Below are 18,856 nucleotides of genomic sequence, written 5' to 3' on the forward strand. Positions count from 1 at the left end.
AAGTAAAATAATAAATCTCAAAATTATGAAAGAATTTAATTAATGATATTTATTTTTACTTTTAATTATAAATATATTTCTCTCTTTCTTTTTCCGCATTTTTATTTACATTATTAAAAAATTAAAATTTAATCTAAAATTACTAAGTAAAATAATAAATTTGAAAAATAGAAAAGAATCCCATCAATAATATTTATAAGATAATAATTCATTTTGCAAGATGACCCAGGAATATGAATATGAAGTGAAGTTAAAGGCCGAAAAGCTCAAATTACTTATTAATTGTAAGATATAGAAAGTCGAGATTGAGAGTTATCTTGAATATTTGAATATAGACCATGTTGTTTTTGGGTGTACTTCGATGGTGTTTGTTAAGGATATACCATTTTTAAAGCAAAATTTGTTTAATCCAGATGAGAGATCTTCATGCGAGAGGAACTAACAACTAACAGTAAGTGGAAATTTCGGGTCTTTGGTCATTATTAGATGTAGTGAAAGAAAAAAGAAAAGATATTAGGTAAGTCTAGATTTTTGGTGACTTTCAACTAATAACGAAATGGACTATCTTTCAAATCAATATTGAGAGCATTTGACTTAGACTTCTTTTACAAATCTTTCAGATACAGTGTTTTTTGGAGCTCCCTATTGGAACATTCAGTTATTGAGAAATTTGTGATGGCTCTATAACGGAAGTTTTTGACATCAAGATATAGATTTTGGTTATGTCTATGTTGTTTGATGTCTATTAATATTTATCAATCATTTAATTTATAAGACTATATTAATATATGTTTTTAACAAAATATGATAGTTTTTCCAAATACACAGGTGAAAACTACAATTTCATTTGGACTAAATATCATTTCCAATCTTTCAATTTTAAATGGAATTGTCAAATACAATAATAGAGTCCTGTGGGAGGCCAAACTTCAAATCTAAATTATATACATTTCATTTTTATTTCTTTCACTCTTAAATATAAATATATTTCTTTCATGATATATAAATATATTTGCATATTCATACTTACATTAGTCATTACAAAAAAAAAAAATCTGAAAAATAAGAAAGAATTTGATTAATGGTATTTTTTTACTCTTATTTATAAATACCAATATTTTCTTATTTACATTATTAAACTATTAAAATTTAATCTAAAATTGGCACGTGAAATAATAAATTTGCAAAATAGAAAAAAATTCCATCAATAATATTTATAACTACAAGATAATAATTGGTTTTGAAAAATTCTAAGGAATGTGAAGTGAACTTAAAGGCCAAAAACTTGAAATTGCTTATTAACTCTAAGATAATAGTAAGGTGAAAATTTTGGGTCTTTGGTCATTACTGGAGGCAGGGAGTGAAAAAAATATTAGGGAAGTCCACCTTTTTTGTGACTCTAAACTAATAACCAAATAGACTATCTTTCAAATTAGTATTGAGAGCATTTGACTTAAACTATTACAAATCATTTAGAATCTATGCATTGTTTTGATTTACTGTCTTTTAAATCCATTGTCAAAGAACTCAACCCACGATAGTTAAACTATCCAAAGAAGTTTCAGAGTTATCTGTTGGAACATTCGGAAATTTATGATGGCTCCATAACCCAAGCTTTGACATGAAGATGTAGATTTTGGTTATATCTATGCTGTTTGTATTGCAGGATTGTCTATCTTAATTTCCTGATCTTGGTGTAATTTCTCACTGTAATTTTCATGAAGGCACAGTCATATCTAATTTTTTATGTTATTTTTTTTATCATCAAATAATATCGGATATATTTAACTTAATTTTCTGATCTTGGTGTAATTTATCAACATAAGTTTTATGAAGGCACAATCATATCTAATTTTTTCTGTGATCTTTTTTTTTTTTATCATCAAATAATATCGGATATGTCTATCTTAATTTTCTGATCTTGATGTAATTTCTCAAAGTAATTTTTATGAATGCGCAGTTATATCTAATTTTTTTTATTATCTTTTTTATCATCGAATAATATCTCTGTCTTAAAAAAATAATAATAATAAATAAATAAATAAAATAAATGACTCTAGTTGAACCTAACCAAACATGTATATTAAAAAAAAAAAACTTTTTCATTCCTTGAAAAAAAACTCTACAATAACCATATATATATATATATATATATATATATATATATATATATATATATATATATATATATATATATATATATAACTAACGTAGTGAGTTGGAAAGCTAGATATGTTAAAGAAATCCAGAAGATTTGAATGTATTGATGGGCGAGCGAGTTTGCACTACAAACACACCGAATGAAATTTGTCATTAATCAATATAAGTCGATGCTTCAATACCAAAAAATTCCAATATAAAATCAGGCATCAATGATGAACACGTCTAAGACCATTCTAGCTGTATTCAAAACTACTTCTGGACCCCAGTTTTTTCATGCGATTGAGCTTTCATATTCCGGCCAACAAAAGCACTTTGTTCACCTTTCTCAAATACTAACTAGCATATCTTTATAGTTTAACTAAAATTAATTCGAATACAAAAAACAAAATCTGCCTCTGTAGTACGTCTTGCACATGGAAAATGATCTTGCAGTGGCAAGCCAATGGCGGGTATACTATTACTAAAACATAAAACACGAGTCAGTTTGAATGCATGCGGATGAGCGCACTGAGAACATCTTCACTCTGTCTGCGAAACACAATAATGCATGCCTCCCTTGCCTGGTCTGATGCAATTCGTGCATTAATTGCTTCATTTTTAGCCGCCATCCAACGCCAAAAATTCTTTAACTTCCCTGCTGCCATGGCCATATTTAGTACGATGCTATGAATAGCCTCCATAAGTTTCTCACTGGAAGGAAATAAACCTCTCAACATTGTGGATAGGAGTTATGCAGACGAAAATGATGCAAGAATCCAGAGCTTCTCTTCTTCCATTTTCAACACATGGGAATTCTGGATGATCTCTTCTATTTTTGGGGAAAGATTTGCAAATTCTGCGTGTTCCCATGTGGTTCAAAAGTTGATGAGACCTTCCAACAATCAATTCATTTTCTTTTTCATGCAATTGCTCAAACCTTACAGTAATTATAGGGTCCAAAGGTTTCCTTAAAGAGTGCTCCTGAATGCATCTCCTACACTTACACTTAAAACCCCAGTTCTTGCACTTGGCTTGGCACTACAACAGGGGAAGAAGGTACAAAAGTAAGGAACAGTGGTCTTTTGTCCTTGGAAGCATGTATAAACATGGCATTTCCATTTTCGACTACCAGCCGGCTCAAGTTCGGCAGGCAAGAATCGTTAACGAGGGATGGCGACAACCAGAGTCTAGTATATTTTCGTTCTCGCAGGCCAAGTCTGACTTCTTTTATTTTCAATTTTGAAACAAATGTCTCTACGCCTTCATCGAATGAGTTCAGTCTTACAATTTCCTGAATACGGTTAACATCCACCTGCAAAATTTCATTTTTTACTTTTTGGCCAGCAAGAATTTGATCGTCCGTCTTAAACAGATCTATCGCAGGAACTTGAAGCTTGCTAGGCATAGCGGAATCGAATAAAATATAAATTTGACAGAGCAATCTCTGCGATTTCCTCACATCATAGACTACGACGACCACAAGATCTTCTTGAGACACGGTGTTCATTTTATGCCTATTGTCCACATGAAACATGGCGATAGAGACGCTCTTATAAGACGTTGCTTACCAGCAAGAGCTGTCCGGTTCTTATTTCTTGGGTGGGGTAGAGTCCTCAGCCACTGTTGTCTTTGGTCATCTTGATCTCCACATAACCCACGAAATCAGCAACTCTCGGAGTAGAAGTTGTGCGTCCGAGCAGGTAGTGCAAGATGTTATAGTCGCCATTCAGGCTCTGGGCGTACAGAGTCTTGGCCTGGTGAAGGGCGTTGCGTATCGATTGATTACGTTTCTCCACCAAATTACGACTATCCCAAACAAAAATAAAATGACGAGAATCAGAGAGAAAATGAACAGAAGTTAATCCACCAACCAGTTGATGCAGACTATCTCAGCAAGAGGCAGAAAATTCTGCTGGGGAAGTGGCTGATGAAACCTTTGTGTATCGACAGGCTCCACTCCTCGGCCAGGATGCTATGAGAACAGATACCAGAACAGAGATAACAAAACATTTGCGCGCCAGATTGAAATCGTTTAGGATTTCAATTAATTTCAAAAAATTGGGCGCCATTGCCAATTTGAAATCGTAAACGATTAGTTGGCATTGAGATTCAAACTGTCATAACACCTGATGTGATAGAAGTACGAATTATGGAGCTGTGTGGGTCAAATACATTAAATCGAACCGCTGAATTTGAAACTGTGAACCGTACCGGAAAGATGATCGCATGCATATCACCCGGAGGCGGGCAGGGACACCGGCGCTGGATGCGGGCAGGAACAGGCATTGCCGCAGCTGAGTGATGAGATGTGCATCCATGCATCCATGCATGCGATGGGCTCTTCGGGTGACGGCAATCTGGTGCATTAATGATGCTATAGTCCATGAAATAGCACTTGCCGCATGTGCACTGTGCACCCAACGACTCTCCAACGGATATTAATATCTAGACAATATCCGCAAGTTGCGGTGGGTGCCGACGTTAGCGGAAGAAATTTCGATAACTTATCAACCTCCCGATTCTTTATATCTGTTGGAGTTCACCAATCAGCCATCGACTCAGATGATCGGTTCTACTTTCCATTCTACTTAGTTCTAGCGTTAAATATTCATTAAGAGGAAACCTATCTATCTTTAAGTGAGCATCTGTTTCGTTGTGAAATGGCTCCCGTAATACTGGCCACAACCTTCGGTTTCTTGTGGATAGCTGGTACAACCTATGCACTAGGTAGCGACTAGCAATCCGCACATGCTACGTTTTACGGTGGCAACGATGCGTCGGGCACGATGGGTAAGTTCAATCTTCCACAATCGACATCTGCATGGGTGTAGTACGTTCAATAATATTGCCTTCATTTTCAGCTTTAGATAATTATTTTATACCAAATGTTATTTAAGCAAATCGACCGTGAAATTAATTGGAATGGCGGTGCGTGCGGATACGGCAACCTATATAGCCAAGGCGATGGAACAAATGCTGCAGCTCCGAGCACGGCGCTTCTCAACAATGGAGCTGCCTATGGAGCCTGCTACAAAATGAAATGCAACCACCACTACGACCCTCAGTGGTGTCTACCAAGCACTGTGACAGTTACTGCGACTAACCTCTGCCCCCCTAACAATGCTCTTCCTAACGACAATGGAGGATGGTGCAATCCACCTCTCCAACACTTCGACATGGCTCAACCTGCTTTTCAACAGATCGCCATATACAGAAGTGGCATTATTCCAATCATATTCAGAAGGTGATTAATTGCTACCCTAATTAGTCTGATAACACTATAATCCTATTCTTCAACCTGAAGTTTTATTTCCAACTGGACTTTAATTAGGATGAAATCCTTAGCTGCAAGGTTAATATATATGCGTGCAGGGTGCCATGCGTGAGGAAGGGAGGAGTTCGATTCACGATCAATGGGCACTCCTACTTCAATTTGGTGCTCATTACCAATGTAGGAGGTGCAGGGGATGTGGAGGCGGTTTCCATCAAAGGCTCCAACACTAGTTGGAAAGCAATGTCCCGAAACTGGGGACAGAATTGGCAGAGCAACTCCTATTTAAATGGGCAGAGTCTGTCCTTCCAGGCAGAGTTGGAATTTGACGGGCATTTTGCCCGTCAGAGGTCATTTTGCCCGTAAAATACGTTGAAGTTTTTTAAATGAACGTCCAGCATGACGTGCTTGTAAGGCTGCAGAACTTATTTTTGATGTCCAGGTTCTTTTTGAAAACGTTATAATATTTTATTTAACGAACTGACATTTTTCCACTTCAACCTGGAACAGACACTCTAATAAGTCCATAATGATCTTATGGACCAGTAGACTTTAATTTCGAATCTTGGTCTGCAGATTTCAAAATCTTGGAATTCAAACCAAGTGCTACTAAGACACTTAATTTTGAAATCTGAAAAGCTTTCCTTATCCGATGTGACTTGCATTGTAATTTTATCTTCATAAATATAAGTATAGGAACTCCTAGTTATTCTAGTCTTGCGGTTATAACCATAAAATTTGTTGAGTTGTATAATGCGTATAGCCAGAGGACTCTTAGTATGGAAGACAACTCTGTGCGTTTTGGCATAAGCCCATGGCAACTTCCCGATCTTCGAATAGATTATAAGTCTCGACCCTGAAGAAAAAATAAGGATATGATTGTTTCTATACTTTGAGTAAGATTTGCTTTTGATCTTCAGTGAAGGTGATAATCTAACATTTGAAGTTGAAGCTCAGTTTTTATGATAAATAAACTCTTCCAACATTTTGAAGAGTAAACACCACTGTGATAAATTTCTATTTAAATCAATTCGTTTACATTTTATGTATTTTAAACAACACTCCTTTTGTAATGTATTTTACTTAATATTTATTAAAAGAATTAATTTTTTATTAATTTAATATTGGAAAAAGGGTTTTTTTTTTTAATATTAATTTTATAAAAATATTAGTTTTGATTTTTTAATTAATAGATATATTTATTATTATTTTGTTTTGTTTAGAAAATTTAAATTTAAAAAAACGTTTATTATATAAAATTTAAATTTTGTTATATATATATATATATATAAACAATTATTAATTTTTTTTTTTGGATTGGTATTAAGTATGGTATGTTTTAAAGAAGTTGTAGTTTTGTATGGTTTAAATTAAGTTTTTTTTAATGTATAAATTTGGGTTATTAATCTATTTCCTTACATTCCATGAAATCAAACTCTTAGCCAAACAAAAGTAATTTTAAGACATACTTTAGAACTATAAAAGGTAATTGTCAACAATTCCAATTTATAAACACAATTCTTTTATAAAATTTGTAAGAAATGTGTATATATTTAACTATTATTGTCGTTTATGTTTTACTCTATCTATCACCAACCACGGGTGTTACTTAAACACATACTTGTAATACTTTAAGTGGCTTAAGCATTCAAATAAACCAAAATCTAATTTGTTAATTGTACAATTTGACCATCAAAATGAAATGAATCTAAAACATTACTCGAAACTATTTATTAACTTATTAAAATTAATAAATGTAGAATCGTTGTTGAAGAACTCAATTGTAAACATGAAAATAATGTAGATATCTTGCCTTGGAGACCATTTTTGATAAAACCATCTAGAAACTACCTTTCTTTGGCTCTTTTATGTTTTAGGAATTATTACAAATAGAAACTATAGACTTATAGATAACAATTTTGCATATTTTTATTCCTAGGCTTCACATTCTTAGTCTTTCTCTATTTTCTTTTTGTGACATTAATATTGCAAGCTTTCAATTTTCCATGGGTAAATCTATTTAGGCCCCTTATCACCTTTGATTGATTTATTTTCTTGTTGATGGTGCATGTGAGTGGACCATGCCAACTGAAGAGAGCTCCCGAGTGAATTCTGATATGCACACACATAGAAAGAAAAACATATTTGTATTAAAGTAGGAATTAAGATACTTACAACTTCCACAAAAGCACCTATAGCCTAAGGAAAAACAACCATGGAAAATGGATATGAGACCATTCAAAAAAGGTTATTACCTAGTTTCCTTAAATATATATCTACAAAACTAAGTGATCAATAAGCATCTAGTCTACAGAGACTCTATATCAAATAATGGAATTCATATATATATATGCTCACAAAACAACAAATTTGGCTTGGTTTGAAATGTCTTGTTCATGATGAGATCTCATCAAATTCTCAATCTAGCATGATTGAATTCTCATAGGCGTCACCTAGAAGGGACAAGGGGTAGAAAACATATCTATTTCATACTCCTTAGAAGGAATGCCATTCAATAACTCAAAATTCGTTCATTTGATCAGGAGAAGTTGGATTAGAATCCATGTCCAAATAGTTTCCTTGAAAACCAATGAATACACATATATCTCTTATGAAAACAACATTAAAATTCCCACTTGAATGAGACAAACAACCAATCCATGAGTCTGTTAGTGCGTATCGAATCTACTTAGCTGAAAGAAAAAAAAACCTCTTCCTTGTCATAATAAATTTTGACCACCATCTTTCTTGTTGCCACTTTCTCTCCCTAAGTGTATTGGTCATCCACCTTTATTGGATTATTTGGGCCAGTGGCCTGACATAGTGTCACTGACTCACCACTCACTTATGAAAGTTACCATATGTCACAATGTCATCTGTGGAATAGTTGAAGTGTCACTCCGACTACAATCTACACCATATATCGAGACTCTCAACATATCACTTAAAATTTGTGAAAGATATGACTCATGAAGAACGACATCTACTGCCACTTATGAAATATTAAAACACTTTAATAAATTGCACTTTACTCACTACAAACTCTCTATGGTGGACACCCACATTGATTCCATGTGATTATGATCGTGGGGAGGATACAGAGGATAGTCCATCTTATAGTTTTACTTTGTTTGTCACCTTATACGTCCCATAAGATATCCTTAGTAATATCTCATATATACAAATTTTGTGGCATGTATGAGTAAGGGACACTTGATTTCAGAATTATGGAGATTTTATTGTGAGTGTTCCATACAATTTCCAAACAAAATTGAGAATTCAATAAGTTGTTTCTGTGTTATGGTCAATTTTATTTTTTATTATGATAGATATGTGTGTTTAATGAAACCTTTATTAGTGAAGGGTTAATTTATTATCAAAACATCACCCTTGAAGGGTAAAATTTTAAACATAATGTTTTTTGAAGGGCAACATAAAGACCTAAAACCTCAAAAAAAAAAATTGTATGACGGGTAAAGAAGAATCCAAATTCTAACCCTGCTTCCATGTCACCACCAGCCACTTCCTATAATATTGCTCCTGCAAATTGGCAATTTGGCCAGACGTTCGAAGGACTGCAATTTTAAGCCATTCTAATATGTATCAAGGCTAACTTGTGTAAGAGTAACGCTGAAGCGAAGAAGCGGAGGTGATCCGACAATATCACCCGCTTTTAAGTGGTTATTACTCTGAGAGTACTTCAGGAGGCTAGTATTCATAATGTTGAATAGGATACGCAAATTAGCCCCCGATTCTGATTGTTGCTGTAGCATAGAATTGATGTATGCATCGCGTATAGAGCTGTACTCCCAACTTGGGGTGGCGATATTTTGTATTAGTACCATATTTCTCCTCCATTGCATAATTGGGAGCCTCGATAGCTTAATTTTAATCGCTTATGGCAGTTGGCAGAGATTCTTATGACTTTTACAATGGCGTAATCTGAAATTGGTTCTGGTAGCCATCTTCTTTCGGCTTGATAAATTGAAGTAACCAGAGTTACGTCAGGACATAAATTCGGAACGATTTAAGCATGTTCCATTGATGGATGTATGGAGTAAAGTAGTATGTGTGTATTTTTTAAATGTTTTGAATAGATGAAATTTACCATTATGAGATTATAACTGTTTCAACTGAATCTAAACTAAACTTCCACCGAATATGACACAGAAAACGGGGAACTTAGATTTCGCATTGATCTTTAAGATGAGCTAAGTTTATAAATTACATTTTATTTTTTATTTTTTTCATAATAGTTACAAATATAGTATATAAATTATTAATTTAGACACATCTAGATCACAATTACAATTCATAGAAAACAACAACATATAGACTAATTTTTCTTTATTCATAATAACAACTACACATGACATGGAAGCATTACGTGGAACATTCTGCCTTAAGGTTTACATGTAACATGCATTACAATTCATAGGAAACAACAACATCTAGATTGATTGTTCTTTATTCATAATAACAACTACACATGACATAGAAGCATTGCATGGAACATTCTCCCTTAATGTTTACATGTAATATACATTACAACAATAAATGATTCTTTGTCACATTTCTCCGATACAGTCATCAATAGCTCTCATATCCATTTTGAAATCTCACTCTCTTTTCTTCACCACACTTTTGAGCTTCCCACATAAATGCTTCAAACCATCCTTGTTAGTCTCGATACTAAAACAGGTTAGTCTTGATACTAAAGCTTCTTATGGAATTGCCACCATCTATTGACTATATGATCTTCTGTTATAGATAACATTCTGGGTACAAAAGACATTGACAATTCTACAACTTGAACTTCTATAAAATAAATTATACTTCTCCAAAAAACAAATCACACCCACTTGACCTTATTAAAAACTACTTATAACTAATAAATGTCACATTAATTTATTCAATAATTAGTGTGTTATTTACGGATACCAATATTCTCTGACCTAACCTATCCTATCCATTTGTCAATTTTCATATACAATGTTCACACTCATATTTTGATTACCATTCCATCTAGTTCATCCCATTAAGCTATTTAAAGTGAAGCCTTCATAAATATACTTTATTATTGCATGTGTTACACAACCATGATCTTCTGCACATGAAGAGGACTTTATCACTTTCCATCAAACAGAAGCACTTCCCACTTGCCAATCGGAACATAAAATTGGCCAATCTTATAAATAGATCAGATCTGCATCCTCTGGCCATGGTGTAAGGCAGAAGCTACGCCACACAGATTCTTTAGCACTATATGATACACGTGTCGGAATTGCAGACTGTGGTTTAGAGTTATTGGTGATGGCACACATGTGTCAAGATACCCGAACGAGGACAAGAATAGGCTTTCCACAGATCACACCGATTTTTTCGGGACATACGCTTCGTGGATGGATTGCAGCGTTGAAGTCACCCATGGCAGTGATGGTGATGATGCTTCACTTTCTCAAGGCAGCTAGGAGGTGTTTGCGCATATCAAACCATGCCTGGCAGCTTGGATTTCTTTCAGATCTAATCAAACTGTCTGTATCTTAAGCTTCAACTACAACGAATGAGATTTGTTGCATTGTTGTTTGTATTGCTGGGGAATATGAAAAGAAATGGAAAGCATCATCCCAAATTCCACCACCGTGCAATGAAACATGGAGACATTTCAACCGTTCTCATTTACTCACCCCTTCAATGCTTTTCGGCTTCGAAACGCTTCTGCTGGTGATTATCATATATTCAAGATTAAGGGTTTGCCAGATCACGATTGAACCTGAAGCACTGAATTGAATGGTCCGTAAAATTTCTGAGCAACACACTTACAGATTTCAACAGGGAAACAAATCTACTCACCAAGGAACAAAAAATTTACTAACACAACCACTAGATAATACATTTTATTAAACTAATCTATATACAAAGAAGTATTATAGCTAAATTTGTATGATCTCAATGTTTCTAGTGAGAGAATCAAGTCTGAACCAGCTTTAATCTTATATTAAAAATAAAATTAAAAAACCATGTCACACACAAATTACGCTTCAATCTCTTTATTGATTATAATAATTATAAATTACGCTTCAATCTCTTTATTGATTATAATAATTATAAATATAGGATATAAATCACTAACTTCAACACATCTAAATCAATACTACACCTTATACATAAAATCAACTAACATCTAAAATAACTCCTTGTAATTCAACTGCACATGACTGCGAACACCCAACATCCCTCTAAGCATTCAGGATTTCAAAATTTCAAAAATAAAGTTTTTAAATTTATTAATAAATATGAGATGGGGATCGGTATTTAATCAAAATTAATATTATTCATTGACTTTTAAAAGATGGATATGAATATATTGACACCTGGTCTTTAAACTTATTATTTTCTCTTTTATAATATTTTAAATTTAAAATCTAAACATTTAAATGATTTGATTTCAGCGTCATAACTAGGTCACTGCTTCCTAGAACCAGATTTTGCCGATGTGGGCTAGTGGTAAAATGTGGCTGAACATTTCAGTATTTGGACGTTTCGGTTTACATGCAGCTTGAACGTTTATTTCATTGGCAAATCAACTTCGCTACATAACCACATTCGATTTCATCTTTTATTTGACGAGATTTCTTTGACTAAGTTCGATTTCAATTCAATTTCTCACGGGAATTCACTGACATTATAAGTCTTTAGTTAGAGTTGTTTATGGAGGTTGAGGAATTGCTCAGATGGTTAAAAGTGGCTAGAATTTTGGTAAAATAATTTCAAAAAATCTTGTAGAGGTAGTGTTTCAATCATGTTTTTGATGGTGGAAATAAATTCAACACCATCAAAAACTTTTAGGACACCTAAAATTATGAATTTTCACACCTTTTACTTGTTAGAATTAATGGAGAATAGGTTATTCTTGTTACGTAGTTATGCATTCTACTTTTCTTAGTCATTCAATTTCTATTATTCAGGGATATGATTTGTTGTCCCTAACAAATTATATCTATTTATTATTGGAGATTAATGTGAAGCTTGTGTGACATTTTGCTTGTAGGAGCTCCTGGTGATCCGCACTTGTGAGCTCCTCTTGTGTTGGTTTTTCATTTCACATCTTCCGTGTGCAACTCTTGACATGGTATCACAGCTGCAGGACTGTTAATCCTGTAAGCTGAATGAGGGCGCGACTGTAGCAGAGTCGTCGTGAAATTTGAGTGGACAAGTGCGACGACCGCACTGTAAAACTAAGCACATTTTCGTTTTTGAAACTCGGCGCGAGCTTTGGCTGGAGGGTCGGGACTCCGACATGTATTGCCGCGACTAGCTTTGTGACTTCCCTGTGGATAAAAGCGCCGACTATGCGAAAGGCTGCGTGGAGGCATTCGAAGGCTGAGTGCTGGGAGCTGCGTGGTTTTTTCTTCTCAACAAAAACACTAGTTTGAGTTGGTTGGTGCTCTACCATTTGCGCAGAGGAAGTGTTCAGACTAAGAAACCTCGGTGGCTTGTGGTAACTGTATGGTGACTGCATTGTTCTTTGTTTGTTGGCTACGAAAAATTGCCAATGTGGCCGCAAGAGTGTGAGGATTCCAACCTACTGGGAGGCTCACCCCGTCAAGGAGGTCGGATTGATAAGCGAGTTGCAGGTGATTATCATATTTTCAAGTTTTGGGTGGTGGCTACGCGATTCTGTTTCCTGAAGCACTGAATTGAATGGTCCGTAAAATTTCTGAGTTACAGATTTCAACAGTCTACTCACCAAGGAACAAAAAATTTACTAACACAACCACTAGAGAAGTATTATAGCTAAATTTGTATGATCTCAATGTTTCTAGTGAGAGAATCAAGTCTGAACCAGCTTTAATCTTATATTAAAAATAAAATTAAAAAACCATGTCACACACAAATTACGCTTCAATCTCTTTATTGATTATAATAATTATAAATATAGGATATAAATCACTAACTTCAACACATCTAAATCAATACTACACCTTATACATAAAATCAACTAACATCTAAAATAACTGCTTGTAATTCAACTGCACATGACTGCGAACACCCAACATCCCTCTAAGCATTCGGGATTTCAAAATTTCAAAAATAAAGTTTTTAAATTTATTAATAAATATGAGATGGGGATCGGTATTTAATCAAAATTAATATTATTCATTGACTTTTAAAAGATGGATACGAATATATTGACACCTGGTCTTTAAACTTATTATTTTCTCTTTTATAATATTTTAAATTTAAAATCTAAACATTTAAATGATTTTATTTCAGCGTCATAACTAGGTCACTGCTTCCTATAACCAGATTTTGCCGATGTGGGCTAGTGGTAAAATGTGGCTGAACATTTCAGTATTTGGACGTTTCGGTTTACATGCAGCTTGAACGTTTATTTCATTGGCAAATCAACCGCTACATAACCACATTCGATTTCATCTTTTATTTGACAAGATTTCTTTGACTAAGTTCGATTTCAATTCAATTTCTCACGGGAATTCACTGACATTATAAGTCTTTAGTTAGAGTTGTTTATGGAGGTTGAGGAATTGCTCAGATGGTTAAAAGTGGCTAGAATTTTGGTAAAATAATTTCAAAAAATCTTGTAGAGGTAGTGTTTCAATCATGTTTTTGATGGTGGAAATAAATTCAACACCATCAAAAACTTTTAGGACACCTAAAATTATGAATTTTCACACCTTTTACTTGTTAGAATTAATGGAGAATAGGTTATTCTTGTTACGTAGTTATGCATTCTACTTTTCTTAGTCATTCAATTTCTATTATTCAGGGATATGATTTGTTGTCCCTAACAGATTATATCTATTTATTATTGGAGATTAATGTGAAGCTTGTGTGACATTTTGCTTGTAGGAGCTCCTGGTGATCCGCACTTGTGAGCTCCTCTTGTGTTGGTTTTTCATTTCACATCTTCCGTGTGCAACTCTTGACATGGTATCATAGCTGCAGGACTGTTAATCCTGTAAGCTGAATGAGGGCGCGACTGTAGCAGAGTCGTCGTGAAATTTGAGTGGACAAGTGCGACGACCGCACTGTAAAACTAAGCACATTTTCGTTTTTGAAACTCGGCGCGAGCTTTGGCTGGAGGGTCGGGACTCCGACATGTATTGCCGCGACTAGCTTTGTGACTTCCCTGTGGATAAAAGCGCCGACTATGCGAAAGGCTGCGTGGAGGCATTCGAAGGCTGAGTGCTGGGAGCTGCGTGGTTTTTTCTTCTCAACAAAAACATTGCGTTTGAGTTGGTTGGTGCTCTACCATTTGCGCAGTGGAAGTGTGTTGACTGAGAGAACCTCGGTGGCTGTGGTAGCGTCGAATGATTCAGCCTGTGAAGTGGTGGAAAGAAACCAGAAGGTTGGTGTTGTAGCGTGAGGGCTCCTGGTAACTGTATGGTGACTGCGTGGTTCTTTGTTTGTTGGCTATGAAAAATTGCCAATGTGGCCGCAAGAGTGTGAGGATTCAAACCTACGTGGGAGGTTGCACCTCCGTCAAGGAGGTCGGATTGATAAGCAGAGTTGCAGGGATAGGTCGTCTTATTTTTTGTTTTGCCTGGTGGCTACGCGATTCTGTTTCTGGCTTGGAGAGTTCGTAGTCTGAAGGCAATCCGTGAGGTGGTTGCTGATCCACAAGTGGTAGTCAGCATAACGCCACGATCGAGGCCTTCCTACGACAATTGCCTTCCTACGACAATTGCTGGAGTGAGTGAAGATCTACTGTTGAATTTTTCAGAAGGAAAGATCGCTAAGGTGACAAAAACCACAGAGAGGAGTGTTGTTGTGCCAGAGTGGAGCATTGAATGTGGAATGTTGCTCAAATTGTAGGAGAGCGTTATCCATTGATTGTTGTCGTTTTTTCAATAATTGAAGTTTTTAATTAAAAAAGGGGAGTTTCTTTAATTAAAAGAAATGGCACTGTATTATTTTTAAAGGAATTATTATCTGATACTAAGGGGGCGTTTCTTTTCTTTTCAAAAATCTGAGGAATTTGGGGTTAGCATTTTTTTTTGTAAAGGAGATCTGGGGTTTGTTTATATTATTGAAGTTTTTTATTCAATATGAATGACCAAATATCTGAAGCTTATATCAATGAGAGTAATAAGCTTGATGGTTCCAATTACACTAATTGGAGGTTTAAGCTCTCGACTCTGCTTGAGGGATAGAATGCCTATGGCATTGCCACCGGTGATGAGGTCAAGCCGACTACTGCAACTTGTGGATCGAATACAACGATTCAAGATTGAGAGAAAAGGGAGATGAAGGCGAAGGTTCTCCTCAAGTTATCAGTCAAAGATTGCATCATCCCTCACATTCGGGATTGCAAAACAACGAATGACATATGGACGATTCTAAAGGAGTTTAAATATAAACTAACTGCTATCGATCAGACCGTGGCGAATGATGATTTGGTGACGATTACTATGAACGACATGACGGATGACTATCAGATGTTTATAACAGGATTGAATGCAAGAAAAAATCCTCGAGGCTTTGAAGAGCTCACTGGGATCTTGCTACAAGAAGAAGAAAGGAGGTTGTCTCTGAAACCTCACTCTCAAACCTCAAAATCCAGATCTTGCATTGATGACAAAGTTCAAGCCAAAGGGGAAAGCAGTGGCTGATCACAGGAAGGGCAGTGTATCACAAAAAAGGACACCACAAGGTATGACCTCGCATAAACTGACTCTGCTCCTAAATGCTTTTATTGTGGTAAGATAGGCCATATTGCTAAATTTTGCCATAAGAAAAAGGTAGATGGGGAGAGGTACAAGCAGAGAAGACATGCAGGTCATTTGGCTGATACAGATCAGAATCAGGATGTGAGATTATTTATGGCTAAGACTGTACTAGCCACTGAGGAGGATGAATCATATATTTGGTTCGTAGATTCTGGAGCCTCCTCACATATGACAGGTAAAAAGCAATGGTTCAATTTTTTTAAAGAATCCAACACTGGAGTAAAAGTATACCTTGGAGATAATGGAGGGTACCAAATCAAGGGACATGGAGATGTCCTTGTCACTCTGCCTGATGGAAAGATTAGGAATATATCTAATGTGTGGTATGTTCTTGGTATTAAGAAGAACCTGATTTCTGTATCAACAATTACAGATCAGCATCTCAAGATAGGAAACTTTAAATCTCATTGTATTATTAAAGATTTGTTGGACCAGATGAAGCCTATTGCTACAGGTATTCATATAGGAGGAATCTACAAACTGGATGTGAGGAGTGCACCACAACAACCATTGATATCATCGGATAAGTATGCTGAAAATTTGTGGCATCAGTGACTTGGGCACATCAATTTCAGTGAGCTTCTTCTTTTGCAGAACAAAGGCATGGTAGATGGTCTTCCTGTTTTGAAAAAATTGCATATTGATTGTGAAGCATGTGCATTCGGTAAACAACATAGAGATGAATTTCCTATTGTTAAAGATAGGAAACAGAGGGATACACTCGAACTTGTACACACTAATTTATGTGGCCCTATGCATACAACATCGTTAGGTGGGGCCTATTATTTTCTAGCCTTTGTTTATGATTGTACAAGATTCATATGGGTGTATTTTCTTATATAGAAGAGTCATGCCTTTGAGTATTTCAACCAGTTCAGGAACATGATTGAGAAGTAGACAGGAAAGTTCATCAGGATTCTTCGATCAGATCAAGGTGGAGAATTCAAGAAAGGGGATTTCAAAAAATACTGTAAAGAGCAGGGATACAACAGCAGTTTACAACACCTTACACTCCTCAACAGAATGGAGTAGCTGGGAGGAAAAACAGAACACTGGTGGAGTGTGCTTGCAGTATGTTGAAAGGTAAGAATATATCTAATGGCTTTTGGGTAGAAGCTATCAATACTGCAATATATTTGAAGAATAAGAGTCTCACTAAAAGTATTGATTATAAAACTCCTTTTGAAGTGTTATTTGGCTTCAAGCCTGCAGTAAGTCACCTTAGAGTATTTGGTTTTAAATCTTTTGCGCATGTTCCCAAAGAAAACAGAAAGAAGTTAGATTCAAAATCCATTAAATGTACCTTCATTGGATACTACACTGAGTATAAGGCTTATAAATTGTTTTATCCTTCTATTCACAAGGTGTTTGTTAGTAGAGCCATAGTATTTCATGAACAGGTTGATGATGAAAATCATATTGAAGGTAATGAAGAATGGCATGTACCATTACTTTCAGATGAGGATGTTGAAACATGGATCAGTCAACAACAATAGTAGCAACAACAACAACAACAACAGGATAAAGAGGAGGAAATTGAGTTCAGTCCACAAAGAGAAGAACAGAGCAAAATAGTTCACAGCGCACCACTCAGGAGATCTAGCAGGCCAAAATAGTTACCATCTCGATATAGGGATTGTGCACTCATGACTGGTATGTTAAACATTGTAGAACCTTGTAATTTTTATGAAGCAAGTAAGAGTTATGAATGGAAGGAAGAAATGAAGGAGAAATATGAATCTATTATTAAGAATAATCAGGGAAACTTTTAGGGGCTAATATTCGCCCATGGACTAATTTTCTATACTTTTTCCAAAAAAAAGATTCGCTAATTTCCAATTTTTTTGTAAAAATGATTGGCCCAAATTTTATAGAATGAAATTATATTACCCTAAAAATCGCCAAAAAATTACATATAGACTATATAAAAATATTATAAATTTGAATATTTTTACAAAAATATTTCCAAACATTTTATAGATTTCATATTATGGACTAGTAGGATTCGCCAAGGTTTCTAAACTTTAAGATAAATTTCCATCCTTAAAATTTTCCCCGAGAATAATACTTTGGATCTAGTAAAGCTTCCTCATGATAAACAATCCATAGGTTGCAGATGGTTATTTAAGTTGAAATTTAAGGCAGATGGGTCTATTGATAAGCATAAAGCAAGTTTGGTTGCAAAGGGGTATTCCTAGAAATAATGTATTGATTTTGAGGAAACATTTTCCCATGTTGCAAAATTAAATACCATTAGATTGATTATTGCTTTAGCCACTAAGCATCATTGGAAAATACATCAATTAGATGTTAAATATGCTTTCTTAAATGGTGATTTAAAAGAAGAAGTATACTTAGTGTAGCCTGAGGGGTTTGTTAAGAAGGGAGAAGAGCATTTAGTATATAGATTAAAAAAAGCTTTATATGATTTAAAGCATACTCCTATATCCTGGTACGAAAAATTTGATTCATTTTTCTTCATGCATGTTTATAAACGGAGAAAAAATGATCTTAATTTGTATACTGTGTTTAATGATGAGGGGCCGATAGTGTTGATTTCTTTATATGTAGATCTGATCATGATAGGGAGTGTAGACAATATCATTGAAGAAATCAAACAGCAGTTATCACAGAAATTTGACATGAAGGACCTTGGAGAAATGCATTACTGTTTGGGTCTAGAAGTTTG

General features: G+C 35.0%; 1 protein-coding gene across 1 annotated transcript; it reads left to right on the forward strand.

Moving 5' to 3' along the window:
* Positions 1-4,544: 4,544 nt before the first annotated feature.
* LOC149164783 (expansin-A2-like) lies at positions 4,545-9,000 on the forward strand. Its single transcript, XM_089429607.1, has 5 exons — positions 4,545-4,733; positions 4,881-4,931; positions 5,067-5,386; positions 5,515-5,756; positions 8,933-9,000. The coding sequence occupies exons 1-5, from the start codon at positions 4,545-4,547 to the stop codon at positions 8,998-9,000; spliced, it is 870 nt and encodes a 289-aa protein (XP_089285733.1).
* The last annotated feature ends 9,856 nt before the right edge of the window (positions 9,001-18,856 follow it).

Source organism: Pinus tabuliformis, chromosome 5_1, assembly GCF_031772625.1.
Source record: "Pinus tabuliformis cultivar Carrire ecotype Pingquan chromosome 5_1, CPIR1, whole genome shotgun sequence".
Taxonomy (NCBI): domain Eukaryota; kingdom Viridiplantae; phylum Streptophyta; class Pinopsida; order Pinales; family Pinaceae; genus Pinus; species Pinus tabuliformis.